The sequence below is a fragment of the Oryzias melastigma genome, linkage group LG16, assembly GCF_002922805.2.
Source record: "Oryzias melastigma strain HK-1 linkage group LG16, ASM292280v2, whole genome shotgun sequence".
Classification (NCBI taxonomy): domain Eukaryota; kingdom Metazoa; phylum Chordata; class Actinopteri; order Beloniformes; family Adrianichthyidae; genus Oryzias; species Oryzias melastigma.
Window position 1 is genome coordinate 20,721,862 of NC_050527.1, and position 14,924 is coordinate 20,736,785.

The 14,924-nt window shown below is 38.9% G+C and overlaps 1 protein-coding gene across 1 annotated transcript in view; it reads left to right on the forward strand.

The window, feature by feature from the left end:
• The window catches only part of ptpn2a (protein tyrosine phosphatase non-receptor type 2a), a 19,224-nt gene extending 6,389 nt beyond the window's left edge, over nucleotides 1-12,835 (forward strand). The window contains exons 5-9 of the mRNA XM_024267495.2: nucleotides 217-354; nucleotides 1,018-1,227; nucleotides 4,226-4,390; nucleotides 9,090-9,286; nucleotides 11,559-12,835. Coding sequence (XP_024123263.1) covers nucleotides 217-354; nucleotides 1,018-1,227; nucleotides 4,226-4,390; nucleotides 9,090-9,286; nucleotides 11,559-11,745 — 897 coding nt within the window. The 3' untranslated portion in view covers nucleotides 11,746-12,835. The remainder of the gene's footprint in view (nucleotides 1-216; nucleotides 355-1,017; nucleotides 1,228-4,225; nucleotides 4,391-9,089; nucleotides 9,287-11,558) is intronic.
• Nucleotides 12,836-14,924: the final 2,089 nt, after the last annotated feature.

The following is a 14,924-nucleotide window of genomic DNA, read 5'->3' on the forward strand; positions in this document are numbered from 1 at the left end:
CGCCCAGCCCTATGTAAGATGCAGTTTTACCGTAAACAGAACAATCTAGAATTCCAAATTGCTGCGGGACCATGCATATGTACAGTAATGTCTAATATTCTGTTTGATACAAGCAGAAACAGTTGTTGGAGATTGAGCACTCATTCTGCGTCCCGCCTGCATGTATTGATACCTGTCTGTGCAGCTCTGTAGTGAAGCCATGTTGTGTCTACACAGGAAAAGTGCGCCCAGTACTGGCCCACCAAAGAAGAGTCACAGATGTCATTCGCAGACACCGGCTTTGACGTGAAGCTGCTTTCAGAGGAGGACCAATCCTATTTTACCGTCAGGGTTCTGGAACTGCACAACACAAAGGTGAGCACCGGGCTGGAACAGAAGAGCTCCTCTGGAGTCAGAAGTCAGGCTTTGTTAGGTCGATCTTTGTTTCTACTTCCAGCAGAGCTGAAGGAGATGAATTCTTTTTGCTTCTGTGCCACTTGAATGGCAGCATAAGAAGTCTGCCTGTGTTTTGTGGGGTCTGACGAGTGAATTGAAACGCAGAAACGGCACATTCACATCTCCACCTCCAATATCACATCCAGTTGTGCCTCTTAAAAAAAAGACACATCTGCCTCAACAAAACGACCGAGGAGTCCAGCCTTCCTGCTAAGTTCCAGGGAAAGGGTTCTCCTTTAGTGGAGAACAGCCTTGATTTGAGATGTCTGTTTTCCTGTTGTATTTGTAAGGACCCTGACCGAGTGGGGACATGTTGCTGCATGTGTGTTTACATATTACAGTGTTTATCATACAAACACACAAGAAATGCTTTTTAAGTTCATTAAAATGAATGAATCAAATGTTATGAGTTGAAGTATTTTGGAGGAAATCAGAAATGATTCTCATCAAGTTTGAAGCCTGCTTATACTACATATGCTACCAGCCACTCTTTAGTTCAGGATTTGAAGTAGATTTTAGCACAATACTGTAACACGTGTGTGCTTTTCTCAAGTCAGGCTTGTTATTTCATGTTTTCTGCAGACCATGGAGCGTAGAGAAATCTATCACTTTCACTACACCACATGGCCAGACTTCGGGGTGCCAGAGTCTCCAGCTTCTTTCCTCAACTTCCTGTTTAAAGTCCGGGAGTCGGGCTCTCTGAGCACGGAGCACGGACCCCCAGTGGTGCACTGTAGCGCTGGAATCGGACGCTCGGGGACGTTCGCGTTGGTGGATACTTGTCTTGTCCTGGTAAGAAAAAAGCGGGGAGAGTTTGCATGGGTTTAAGTTAATGGTTATGAAGCTGGACATCAAAAGGTAGCATTATTTATCAGGACAGGATTTTATCCTTCATTCTCAGTTGTAAGCATTTCAGCATGACACAGATATACACAATTGTTAATGTGTCAAATAAACACAAGGAATACATGAATGGAAACATTTCTTTCATTGAAGTTTTGTTAGGCAAGAATCCATTCTAAATAAAAAATCATTATATTGCTGAGAATGTGAAAGCTGTCTGTACTAGACTTGATTATTTTGGAAGCCATAAGTGCTCCAAGATTAAAGGAACCTGGGATAAAACTTGTTTCCTAAATAATGGAACCAAGAGCTTTAACTGATGAACCAATGATGGCAGATAAAAAGAATCTGTTCAGATCTATCATTAATGATATCTGAACTAATCACATCCTCCTCTGCTTCATCACTACAGATTCTTCCTTTCTTCCACTTTTAATTTGAAACCAGTTGGCTGATAATTAGAAGGGTGAAAAGACTGGATTGTGTTATAATCTATAGCAGTGGACCCCAACCTGTTACACCCCAAGGACCAGTTTAAATTACACAGTATTTTCAGGGACCGGTATGAAGGGGGCAGTAGTTTGTTTTAAAAAAAGTTTAAAAATACCAGTAGGTATTTTTTATGCAGATGATGAAGATTTAATTAAACACAGTTGTTGATTTGTAGAAATTGTTTCTAATTTGAAAAAGTTCCAAAAACAAAACCTTTCAGGTTTTTTTTTCTCTTTTTAACATCAATCCAGGCTCCGATTATACTTCAGGGCAAAAATATTGATTGTATTTTGTCTTTACATAAATCCTTATTCATTGGGTGTTTTTTTTTCCAACACATTTTCTGTGCTAAATTTTCAGAACCTTACTCAGGAAAATTCTCAAATTTCCTTTAAGTTTCCACAAATCAGCAACTTTATTTGATTGAATCTTCATTCTCCGTAAAATGTTTGCAGGTGTTTTGAAATTTATAAAGAGGGATTTCCCTTTAACATCAGTCGAGGCTAACAGCCGGATGCTAGCTTCAGCTAGGTCTGACTTTTAATGTGTGATGAATAAATAAAGCAAAATAAACCATCTTAAAAGGGGCATTTTCTAAATATAATATAAACCTGAATCCACCGTTTCTCCAACTTTATTATCTGCATGTTTGAAACAGTAGACAGTCTGTCGCCGCGTTTTTGACAGAGCGGCTTCTGCTACATGAGAACAACTGTCTCAGTGATTCCGTACGTCCAGAGACTCCTGGTTTGGTCTGTAAACATCAGCTTTATTGTAACTTGAAGTTAAAGGCTCTTCTTCGGTTTCTTCACTGACTCTTTTCTCCCCAAATAAACTTTCCAAATATGTTTTAATGTTTGCTTTTTGTTAGCTTTGGGCAACTAGCATAGCAATCCAGTTAGCCAAGCAGGTAGCCGTTTTAAGTCACGTGACCAACACGGATGTGAAGAGACACTTTGTGAAGTCTTTTCTGCAATAGTGTCATACCAACTTTGTTCAGGATCAGAAATAAACTCCACGGCAATAATCTAAGTTTGTGCATTTTTTTTACTTTTTTCAGTCTGCGGCCCGGTACCAAGTGACTTATTGACCAGTGCCGGTCCGTGGGTCCTGAATAATAGATCTGATCTATAGTACTCCCTCTGAACATGAAATCTTGATGTAGACATGGATAGAAAGTTCATATTGTCCCATGAAAGAATTTTGGTTTAGTTTGTCACAACATAAAAAAATACACAAAGGAAAAAACAGTGTTTCCTCGTTAATTGTGACAGTTGTTCTGAAAATAACATGTAATAAACCAAATCCACATAGTAGTCAGACTTTTTACTATATTTTAGATGTTTTAATGCAGAATAACTCCTCACTAAACACTTTCTACACTTTCCTCAGACAGGAATGTTTTAACACATTTGTTTTATTTAAACTCTCCAAGTTCAAACCTTTGTGGAAGAACAAGTCCAGTTTTATAGAATGTAGACAAAGATCTGATCATAACTGAAGATTTGTGCAAATTTGATTAACTTCTTGGAAAAGGTTCAGCAGCAGCTGCAGTTTTGACCAGAGAAGACTTTTATTTTTAGAAAGCTCGACTTGTGTTCATACTGCTGAACCACTCCTTCACTTCATCTAACACTGTGATGATATCTTTCCTTATTTGTGTGAACTTGTTTTAGCCGGTCTGTTTGCTTTCCCCTTAAACGTCTTAACATTAGACATTACTCTGGTTCTGTGGAGGGTGTTTAATCTGTAATCACTGATGTTCTGTGAACCTTCCAGCTGTGCAGTGACATTCTTTGACCAGAGGTGGTGCTGTAGATGTATTTGATGTTTTTAGTGGTTTGTTAAAACAGGATTTAAACATGGAGCGTTTGATTTGCCATCACATTTTTGTGACAGGAAAAGGAACATCAGACACTATTCTCCTTTATGCATCAAACCTTCAGGAAGCGCACGAGAACTCGTGTCAGATTAGAAAGGCATCTGCTGGTAACACAGTTGCTGTGCTGCTCCGTTATGTTCCAGTCCTCCTCACCTATGGTCATGACAGAACCAGACCCTGACTACAAGCTGCTGAAATTAGTTTTCTCCGGAGAGTGGCTGGGTGCTCCCTTAGAGATGGGGTGAGGAGCTCGGTCACCCGGTGGGAGCTCGGAGTAGAGGTGAGGTGTTCAGGGCATGTCCCACTGGACAGAGGCCCCGGGGAAGACCCAGGACACGCTGGAGAGACTATGTTTCTTGGCTGGCCTGAGAACATCTCGGGGTCCCCCCAGAGGAGCTGGAGGAAGTGACCGGGGAGAGGGAAGTCGGCATCTTTGCTTAGACTGCTGCCCCTGCGACCCGGTCCTGGATGAGCAGAACAAGATAGATGAATGAACTATTTCAATCAAATCTATGACTCATGAGCTCATTTGAAAACGCTTGTGGTGTACAAACATGTTGATCTGCTTTGCAGATGGTCAAGAGGAAAAACCCGTCTTCAGTGAACATACAGAATGTGCTTCTACGCATGAGGGAGTATCGCATGGGTCTGATCCAGACGGCCGACCAGCTCCGCTTCTCCTACATGGCTGTCATTGAGGGAGCCAAGCTCATTCTGAAGGATAACTGTACATCACAGGTGAGCTGGCGAACAGAGGTTCTTTTAAAAAACAGGTTTGGTTAACGGTAAAGCTCGGTGAAATGCATGAGGACGCTAAGAGCCTTCTCACAGTATTTGGGATGTGCCAGAGTCCCTGTGGCCCTAGAGGACGGCTCTTTTGTTAGCTGCTGCTGTCTCTGGACCTGGTGTCTGCGACCTGCATAAAAAAGCTTTTAGTTTTAAAAAGTAACTGTAAAGTTAGCAAAAAGTAAAATGACTTATCATTCTGCGACCCTCGAAATCACAGTAGCCATAGTGATCTGTTAATCGAGAACTAAACATTTTGACAAATTCCTGTGTTTTAAGTGCACCTGATGGTTAAAAATACAGTAAGTGCCACTTAATTAGCTCTGTTTTCATTTTAGCTGTTAGATTTGTGAATTTCTGACTAGAAGCACCGCAAATGTTTAGAAAAGAAATGTTTTTCTTTCCTCTGCTTATATTACTCTGCCTACCGCGAGATTTGCTCCAACCAGATAATCCTATGTGACACAAAGTCTTTTATTTTGAAAGGAAGTCATCTGAACCTCTATTAAGTTATAAGCTGTTTCATATTTAGAGAAAAAATCTATATTCTCTTAAAGTTTGTTTTGTTTATGCTAAAATAAGTTATTTGTCTTCATCATAAAAATAACAAATACAAAGTAGCATCTTATTTTTCTGAAGGATGCGTCTCCTGCTGGGTTTGGGTCAGTGAGAAATTGATCCAAAGGACTCTTTAGTGTTGAAGGTTTCAGACTCCTGCCCTAGACCCTGTCAGCTGGCCCTGTTAGTAGTACCTGAATTGTTAAACTATTCAACCAACTACCACCTTGTTAACTCCATCAAAAATGGCTTACAGAATGTTCCAAAGCCCTTTTTTCCAGGAGCAAACTTTGAGCTCTACAAAACAATAGAAGTCAAGTAGACTTTCAGCTACAGAGACCATTCAACTTTTAAACTGTTCAGTAGACTTTGGGCTCTTGAACTTGTATTTTTATTTTGAAACCCCTTATGGTTTTTAAAATATCGCTGCTGAAAGTCGACATGTCATCTTTGAGTCATTTATCAGTTATGAATGAAAAACAAAACAAATGTGGTGTCAGTTGGGAGCAGCAGCTGAGTGAAGACGAGTGGAGCAGAGTGAGAGGAAGAAAACACATCAAGTGGATTCAACCTGCTTAAACTCAGCCATTGTGTCCCTCACAGAATAGGTGTTGACATCAAAACGTTGGCATTTTTCCTGCCTTTCAGACGATATAACTGGGAAAATCCTGAGCCATGTAGTTTTCTAACCCTGGGCTCACACGGCTAGCGTTACAGTTCAGGTGCGATGTGGGAGCGGTCTATCTACAGCTGATGACTCATATTAGCTACAGGTTGGCTGCAGCTACAGACTCTGCCGACCTCGCAAAACTCTAAACTCACAGACGTTCACGCTAATCCCCCCTTTATTTGCTGTGGATCAGATGTGTCGTCCGGCAAAATTTGAACCATACTAAACAGATTTGCGGTGACACAGAGACCTGACTGCAGACGCAGGACGTGGACGCCTGCAGTGGGATTTCCTCTCACTTTTAAAGTTACTCAAAGACTGCGGCGCTCTCATCAGAGCTGTAATGCTAGCACTGTGAGCCTGGGGTTACAGCGGCCCCAAGTATCAGCAAAACCTGACAATTTCCTCCAGTAAGCCCAGTGCATTTTTGGTGGATACGAATTTTTGAGGTTGTTCGTTTTTAACTTGCGAGTACTTGTGTATACCTGGACACAAAAACATGAAAATTGCACTAAATGTAGTCCAACAATTCTGGATTCTGACAGTGTTTTTACTTTGAGTAAAATGGTTCAAAAGATATGAGTTTTCGTTTGAGCCAGATGCAGGTCCATATATTTTCAATGAGAGAGAAGGACGCAGACCTGCGTCTCCGTCTGTGGTCATTGCCATGACGACCCCGGAATGCTCCATCTAGTACACGCCCACACAGAGATCTTTAGTCTCCAGTCAAAAGCAGTCCACAGGTCATTTTAGTTTGTGGAAGATGTTTTCCCTCCGTGTATTGTACATATACACAGTGGGAAAAGGGTTAGGGTGATTTCAGCTATCAGCTTCAGCATCTTAAGCTATCAATTTAAGCATCTTCAGCAGCCAAATTCAGCTTACAGCATTCACACTAGCATTATCACAGGTAATGCAAATTTTCTAGTTGAAATTGTTCTGCTATTACTGAAAGAACTGATTTCCTTGAGCAGTTTTATAAGGGAGCTGCATTGTGCACATACAAAGTGTCTGCTCTAAAACATCCATGTTCAGAGATGAGGGCTTAGTCTAACAAAAAACAAGGATTGATTTTCCTTTTTAAGTAATTAATGTGATGTTTCTTCTAATAAGAGGAAAAAACAGTTTCAGTTCATTTTTATGTAAGAAATGTATAAATGAAAGTCCATTTTGTTCTGTTTTCATAACTTGTGTAAAACTAGTTTTTCATGACCAAATGAAATTTAAATAACATAAATAAAAATGAAAAACGTGGTAAAGAAAAAATATTGATCTATTATTGTGAACTTGTGAATCCAAATCAAATGGATTATTTTGAGTGATTTCCCAGAAAGGGGTTTCAGTGTTTGTATCTCTTTGGGTTTCCAAAATCAACAAACTGCCACCAGTAACCTCAAGTTATTGCAAACTTGTATTTAAAAAATGTTTAAATCTAAATTCAAAAAGATTAAATAATGTACTTAAATTGAAGAGTTAATACATTTAAGATTTAAGAAAACTATTTACAGAAGAGGGTGACATTGGGGATTTAAATGAAGCTGAATTTCCAGACCAAAAAGCTTCAGACTGTGCCTGGATTTCTGCTCCAGAACAAGAAGCCACAGACTAAAGGTACAAAGTCATTTCCAACGTTTCTTAAGTAATAGTTTCTAAACAAAAAATCTTTGCAAAATTCTTTCTCCTGTTCTGGAGCCAGTTTGTTGGTTTGCTCCAATATGATTTCTATTGACATGCTGCTTAAATGAGATGTTTTATTCTGGCCAAGAAAAAAAATTATGAATCAGTTTTTGTTTTTGGATGACCAATTTTCTTTTTTTAGTATTTCAAAGAAAAAATGAAACTCTAATGAAATGGGATTTTTTTTTAAACTAATTTTTCAGGTAAATTAACCAAATTCCTCTCTTGTATTGAAACCAAGAATCATAAAGTGATTATACTCATTCATCAGAAGCTTTACAAGAAACATATTTTAAAGAATTTAAAGTAAACAAATTGGGATATTGAGGTTTTCACTGTTTATTTGTTCTGTCAGTTTGTTGTTAAAGCAGTCAGAAGTTAACGTTAGTCTTATTGGAATTACACCAAGAATAATAATGCTGTTGTCCAGAAGGAGTGACGGGAATTGGTTCAAGTCTAGAGTCCTAAGAATGACCATGACTAAGTAATTCCCTAGTTAGACAAGATCTGGGTCAAATGTGAACCTGCAGAGAATGGTTCACTCTTGTAAGCTAAAATGTTTAAGGCTGGTTTTAGGTGATCCTTTTATATGTCAGTTTGACTTTTTGTAAAGTGTCCCTCTGATGAAAATCCTGTTTTTAGAGTTTCTAACATGTCTCTGTGTCATTTTTCTTCTGAAAGAGAACAAATGTGACAAGAAATCATTTAGTTTTTACATTTCCGAGTATTTCTCCTTTTAAATCAATCAAACTGTCTTGGACAGACTCTGTTTGAATGAATGATCTTCTTTCCATCAACAGCTCTGCTGCACATGCACTAAACCCTCATCTGTTCCTAGTGTCTAGTTCAGGTTCTGGAGAAGAGAAGATGGTATCTTCACATTGACTGCAGTCAAATGAGCCGCCGTTCACATTTCTGTGGTCAAATCAGCATCACTGGATTTTTGGTGTGAGTTTCATCCAATACTTACGGTAGCAGGACTGAGAACGCTGGAAAATCTCCACCAGACTCCACGGAGCTTCTTGATGTGACCACGGAAATGTGAACGGCGGCTCATTTGACCGCAGTTGGAAAGGATTGTAAATCAATGAAAGAGCATTTTGATGTTAGCTTTGATTATTTTATCAAGAACTCTGAGAAACCAATGATTGAATGTATTGATCACAGTCAATAAACATTGGAGAATTAGCTAAAAGAGTCTTTGGTGAACTGGAAGGAGAAAGAATCAGGATTTTGGAGGAAGTTCTGTCCATGAAGATCTTCACTTCCTCGTCCAGCTGACATCCGGATCAGAACCATACGGCTGGACGTTACCCAGATTGATGGATGTTTTTATGTAGCAGTGGTGAAGATTTACGCTAGAGAGACACAGAGCTATCATAATCAGACGGGGGGGATCAGGGGTGGAGCTACTAACAGCCATACTCGGTCAGCTAGAAGCTCAAGAAAAGTCATACATTGGGTTTGGAGATCAATATCACAAACTGGAGGCTAAATGCAGTAACTGAGCACGTGGGGGGTGGGGGGTTGCCCGTTCATGCTGCAATACAGTTCTCGACTTTCTCATGCTTCATGAACACATGCATGTCAGCCACTGTCAGTTAAATGCATGAAATCCTCTGCAGGTCAGCTGTGACCCGTTTGAAGGTGGAGAATTCCTCCTCATCACCACCAGCTGATCTGGTTTCAGTTCTTTGAAGAGTAGATTTGTGTTGCTATGATTTGATTTGCCATTTCTCCTCATAGGAATCCATGCTCCAAAACCTTTTAAAAGAAGAGCTGGAGCCAGAGCCGGCTCCTCCACCACCACCTCCACGACCTAACCTCAATGACAGCAGACAGCCCAATGGGCCATGTCTGGACTCACCGAGAGACACTGGAGACCTCTTGACAACAATCAAGCCTGGCAGCCAAGATCCCCATGCAGCAGATGGGGATATGCAGTAAGTAGCTCCAGCCTTTTTCAGGACACATGGCTTTCATCTGTGCATCTCCTAAATTTTCATTCAAAAGGATGACGCTAACTTTAGAGTAAACGGGCCTGATCTGACTCCTGTGTGTGAGGACTCTTTCACAGACATTTCTAAAGCAACACCAGAAGTCAGGAGATGTGATGAAAGCCGCTAACCTGATGAAATGTTTGTTTAGTGACCGTTATGTAGCATGATAGGAAATCTCTTCTTTTTAGTAACGTTTGCCCTGAAGTTCAATCACATCAACAAATCTCTCAATGCAAAAATTCAAGAAAGATCATCATGAAAATAAAAAAAACAAAACGAATGATAAAAAACATTTAATCTAACACAATTCTAAGGAACTTAAACAAAATAAAAAGGAAATGTTTTGAAAAACAAACTGAAAAAACTGAAACAAAATAAGAACTGATACTATAGGATATCATTGATTAGATGAAGACATTTGCTCACCTTTTCAATTGGAGGAATGAAAACATCTTCAGACCACGCCCACTGCAAAAGTTCAGGGATAAATCATCTCAATCAGGGTTCAGGCTAAACATCCTTTCCCTCCCCAAAACTCAACATCATCCCGTGATGTTCCCACAGTTCCTATTTTTTCCTGTTTCTTTATTTTGCTTCATTTTTTTCTTCATTTTGATTTCTGGAAATTACTTTTGTTTAAAAAAAAAAACTTTTTTACATTTTTGTTTCTGGATTTTTGAAAGAATGTATAAACTGTAGTGTTTTTTTAAATATTTTTTTAGGCTGCCGTACAATAATGTTTTGTGCAATTGAATAATTTTAATTAATTCATCTTAATTAATCAATTTTATTCGCAATGATTTTTAACCTAATAACTGCTATGAAGAGCCTCATTTTTAGGTATTTTAAGTTTGTGACGTTGTGGTGCACTAAAAGTTAGAAGTAAAACTAAAAAAGGTGGTTTTATTATTTTTTTTTAAGACTTCCAACCTTTATTTTGATACCACCGGGGGGTATTTTATTTTTCAAATCTTGAACAAATGGCAAAGCTAAAAAAACATCAGGTCCAGAGTCTCTAATTTATGACATCAAAAGTGGTAGGAACACTTTTCTGAACAATCCAAAAATATTGAAAATGAACTATAATACCAAAATTCCATACTTTATTCCACACTTTATCACAACAGCAAGACATTAGGGTGATTTCAGATTTCCTTTAACCTGTTTGGGTCACTTTGATCATTTAAAAGACTGAAGAAAATTTAAAAAAAATAGAGAAGAGAATCTAAGAAGGAAGAAATGAAACGGCGCAGAAATTGAACTATTTAGACTTTGTTTTTTGGTTATTTTTAAAATAAACTTTTGCTTTATTATCTGGAGAAAAACAAGCGCCAACAGGGGAACTTTTCCTCTAAACTGATTTTTTTTTAAAACTTTTTACGACAAGCACCTCTCAAAAAGAAGCAGAAGCAGAGTGTGGATCATTCGTGCCGCGCGCTGAAGCTGTTACCATGACAACGTGACACACTGCATAGTAAACGGTCCGCTTTTGGAAAAAAAAAAATTAAACTCAAAAATAGCATTTAACAGGACTGAAGTTCTAATGATTTATTAAATATGTAGATCTTTCTTAAATGACCACGGTATGAGCGAGATAAAAAGCTCCTCCAGGTTTGCAGAACACGGAAGTAACCATCCAACACAAAAATGAGATTAATGGGATTAGAAAAAATAATGCACTAAAATGTCTGTAATTATTAAATATGATTAATGTGATAATTTCACAGGCCTAATTATTTTATTTTACTTTAATTGCGATTTTTTTTTTAATTTTTTTTTTATTTTTGCATTGAGTGATTTGTTGATGTTATTTGCACTTCAAGGCCACCGTACTTCACACCATCAGTTCCTTTAACACTTCAACATTCCTGCCAATGTAAAAACAACTTTTTCTAGTCGTATTGAAAAAAATCTCAGACTTTGTTTTGAAACTGTATTTTGCTCTAATTAAAAGAAGGCTGGTAGCACAGTCTCGTGAACGTCCAGCAGGACAGACATGAGTCGCTCTTTCAATTAACTGTTTTTGTTTCTTTCACAAAAGCTGGTTATTCTAATTCTTTAAAGAAAAACGTTTCAGTTATCAGCCTCACAAATTGACATAACTGAGGCATTAATTTGCTGTGTTGAAAGCACTAATGCTGCGTTTGTCTGGGTCTGTGTCGTGAATGAACCTGTGCTGAACTGCTGTGAGGTTTTGACTGTCTTATCATTTCAGTGTGAGGAAGAGACATCGGGAAGAGAGGATCGCAAACACGGCGCAGAAGGTCCAGCAGATAAAACAGAGACTGACGGACTCTGAGAAGAAACAAGAGAAGTGGCAGTGCTGGAAACCAGTGCTGCTTAACGTTGGTGTGGGGGCCGCTGTGGTCGCTGGACTGCTGTGTTTTCTGTACTTCCAGTGAATGATCTGGATCAGCTCAAACGGACTTTTCTGTTGCACCAGTACCTGGGATTAGGTACTTTTCCTATGTAGATGTAGATGGCATTATGTGCATAACTGAGGGTATTTATTTCTTCAGGTCAAAATGCAGAAGCGCTAGATCAAACCTGTGGGTGTGAGTGCGTGTGTACGTGTGTGCGCGTGCGTGCAAGATCTTAGCAAAAATGATGACCTCTCAGGATCCTGGTGCCAGCATGTTGGTTTTCCTCCCTTCATCACTGTTGACAAATGTACTGTATCATAGCGAAATGTCTTTCTGGGAATGTGCTAGAGATGCAGTACGAAACAGAACCAAATCTGGAAGGATTGTTTTTGCATTTTTTTCTTCGAAATCCTCAAACGTGCGTTGGTCTTCTGTGGACGTTTGACATTTTCATTTCAAAACGATCTGTGGTGGCCGTCCATCCTATTAAAAATGTTAGGGCAACACCTGTGCCAAGAGGTTGACTTTGGGATTTCTTTTTTTTTTAATGAAGTGCATCCATTCGCAGGTTTTCCAGAGCGCCATCTGTTCTTCCATTTACATTTTGCAGGGCAACTCAAGACGGCCAGATTTATTAAGTTGTGAGTAGTTACTCCTCTGGAACTGTCCTGCCAAAGTGTCAAACTTCCCTGAATGTTATCTTTAACTTTATGAGCAAGTTCTCTCTTAATTGCTTTTCTATGACTATTGGTTGTTGTGTAACTTAGCCAGACCCTTGTCATTTTTACCCACTGGATGGGTTTGTCTGTGTTCAATACCCCCTCCACAGTTTTTTCTGTTGTTGAGAGAAACCAAAGCTGTCCATTTTACCGAGGTAACCGTCAAACTATTCAGTGATAAAGCCTTGTACTCTTTATCACGTGGGATGTATTAACTCTTGGATCTCTGATACAACTCGCAACCATGTTACAGCATACTACTAGTCATATTACTTTTCAGTTTGTGTGTGTGTGACTCTTTAGTATCATCAAATAGTTTTTCATATAACAGAGACTTGGCTAAAGCCATGATAGTTTAATGTAGAAGATGGAACAAAGCACCTTGGATTAAATGCAAACTTACAAAAGAATCGACTGTCTCTTTGTTTGCAGCATTCCAGTGCCTTGAATTCAGATAAACGGCTCTGATCATCACCTTAGTGGGGCGGGCTGCTGAAACTCTTTCACTTGGTGATACAAGCATCAATTTTGGCAAATATGTGCAACAGAACCTACTTTTTCCAAAACGTATGTTATCCAAGTTCAAAAACAAAATGATGGCCAGTATTCAATTACTTTCATACCCATTTCCACAGTGTTAGGTCTAAATGGGTCTCCTTGGGTAGTGGTGAAAGGTGCTTTATAAATGAATAAATGAAATGAAATGCTTATATAGTAGAATACTATTCTGATGATCTACTTATCAAAACATATTTTTGGGGAATTGAATACATCATTAAAAATTTATTTAAAATGCTATGGTAGTATCATGAAAACTTAATGCAAAAAAACTGTCACAGCAAAGTTGCCAATCAATGTGTTGTTAAATATGTACAAGATCACACCAAATGTGATGTATTATAGAATCTAGCTTTCCCTTGTGCATGCTAATTACTATCACTTACTCCAAGCATTTGCAGCTGCAGTTGTGTGTGCATATCAAGGTGTTGCGGTAGCATTTGCAAGGTCCCCGACGTTCACCGGTGTAGCAACACTTTGTCAACTGCTGGCATGGCTGAGCAATAGGTGGGAGTGCTGACTATTTTTACCTTTGAAAACTGGGTGTGCAACTTAGGAGTACATTCATACTAATGTAGAGATGATTTAGAAAATTGTGTAGGTTGAAGTTCTTTGTCAATAAGAGCATTTACCAGGATTGACAAGTTGGCCATCTTGAAAAATGGCCGCCATGGTGGATTTGTAGCTGATGACGTACTTTTCTTCAAACATATGTGCTGAACGTCGATGGTGCCAATTTAGGTGCTTGCATCACCAAGTGAAAGATTCTTGTGAAAAATGTAGTAATCTGCCTCACGACTGCATTTTCACTGATCTCAAGTTTTTTAGGGAGAAATGGGTTATTTTAGATGTAATGACTGCCCATAAGGGATTCTTGGTTAGCATGTACTGAGCACTGAACTCTTTACGGCTTTACGTGATAACATTTCTAGTTAACCAAAATTCACAATAATAAATCTTAAAAATTTGATTTTTTTCCCCTCTCTCACACAGCCTATAGTTTGTATTGTGTGTAATCCTGAGGCATCACATCTGGATAGTCAGCTTCACATCCCATTCACGCCGAGTCATTTGACTATCAACTAATCCAATATGGAAAAACAGGAATCCTGGGACAGTGGATTCTAAGAACAAATCCAATATTTAGAGAGGGTTTTCTTGTAACCGGGGCTTTATCTCATGCAGTGGAACGGTCGGGGTGAGACAGTGAAGATTGAATTTATGGATTAAACTACGGGCTGCAGAAAGTGTGACTTCCTCTTCCATGTGTCCTGGTTACTGCCTGTTATGAAGGATAGATTTCCTTGTTTTTATGTTTTAGCCTTTAGAAAGGGGACTGTAACACACAGAAATCCATGCTCTGTTTTTGAGCAAGGTCGTAGTGTTTTCTAAAACATTAAACTAAAAGTATTAAAATATTTGCTCATCCAAGAAAGTTACGGCATATTTGCCACATTGAAGTGTTTCAAATCACCAAATTAAATTATCGGGAGTTTTTCCATTGGAAGAGTCATTCATGTAAAGCAGGGGTCTCAAACTCAATTCAGCCGGGGGCCGCTGGAGGCAGAGTGTGGGTGAGACTGGGACGCATCAGGATTTCCACAAGAAATCACATTCCAAGGTTCTCAAATATCTTTGTTTTTAACACAAAATAATGCACACTTCCTGTGAAGTTGTATAATAATTAGGCCGACTTAATTGTAGTGTAATTGTAAATCTTCCCCCTTATTAGTGAATCCATATTAACTATAATAAATACCTCTCTAGAGACTGGTTATGTGCCTCAGTCTTTTAAATATGCGGTTGTTAAACCTCTTTTAAAGAAACCCAGCCTGGATCCTGACATTTTGGCCAACTATAGACCAATATCTAATCTCCCATTCATATCTAAAATCATAGAAAGAGTTGTAGTAAAGCAGCTGCAGTGCCACCTACAGGACA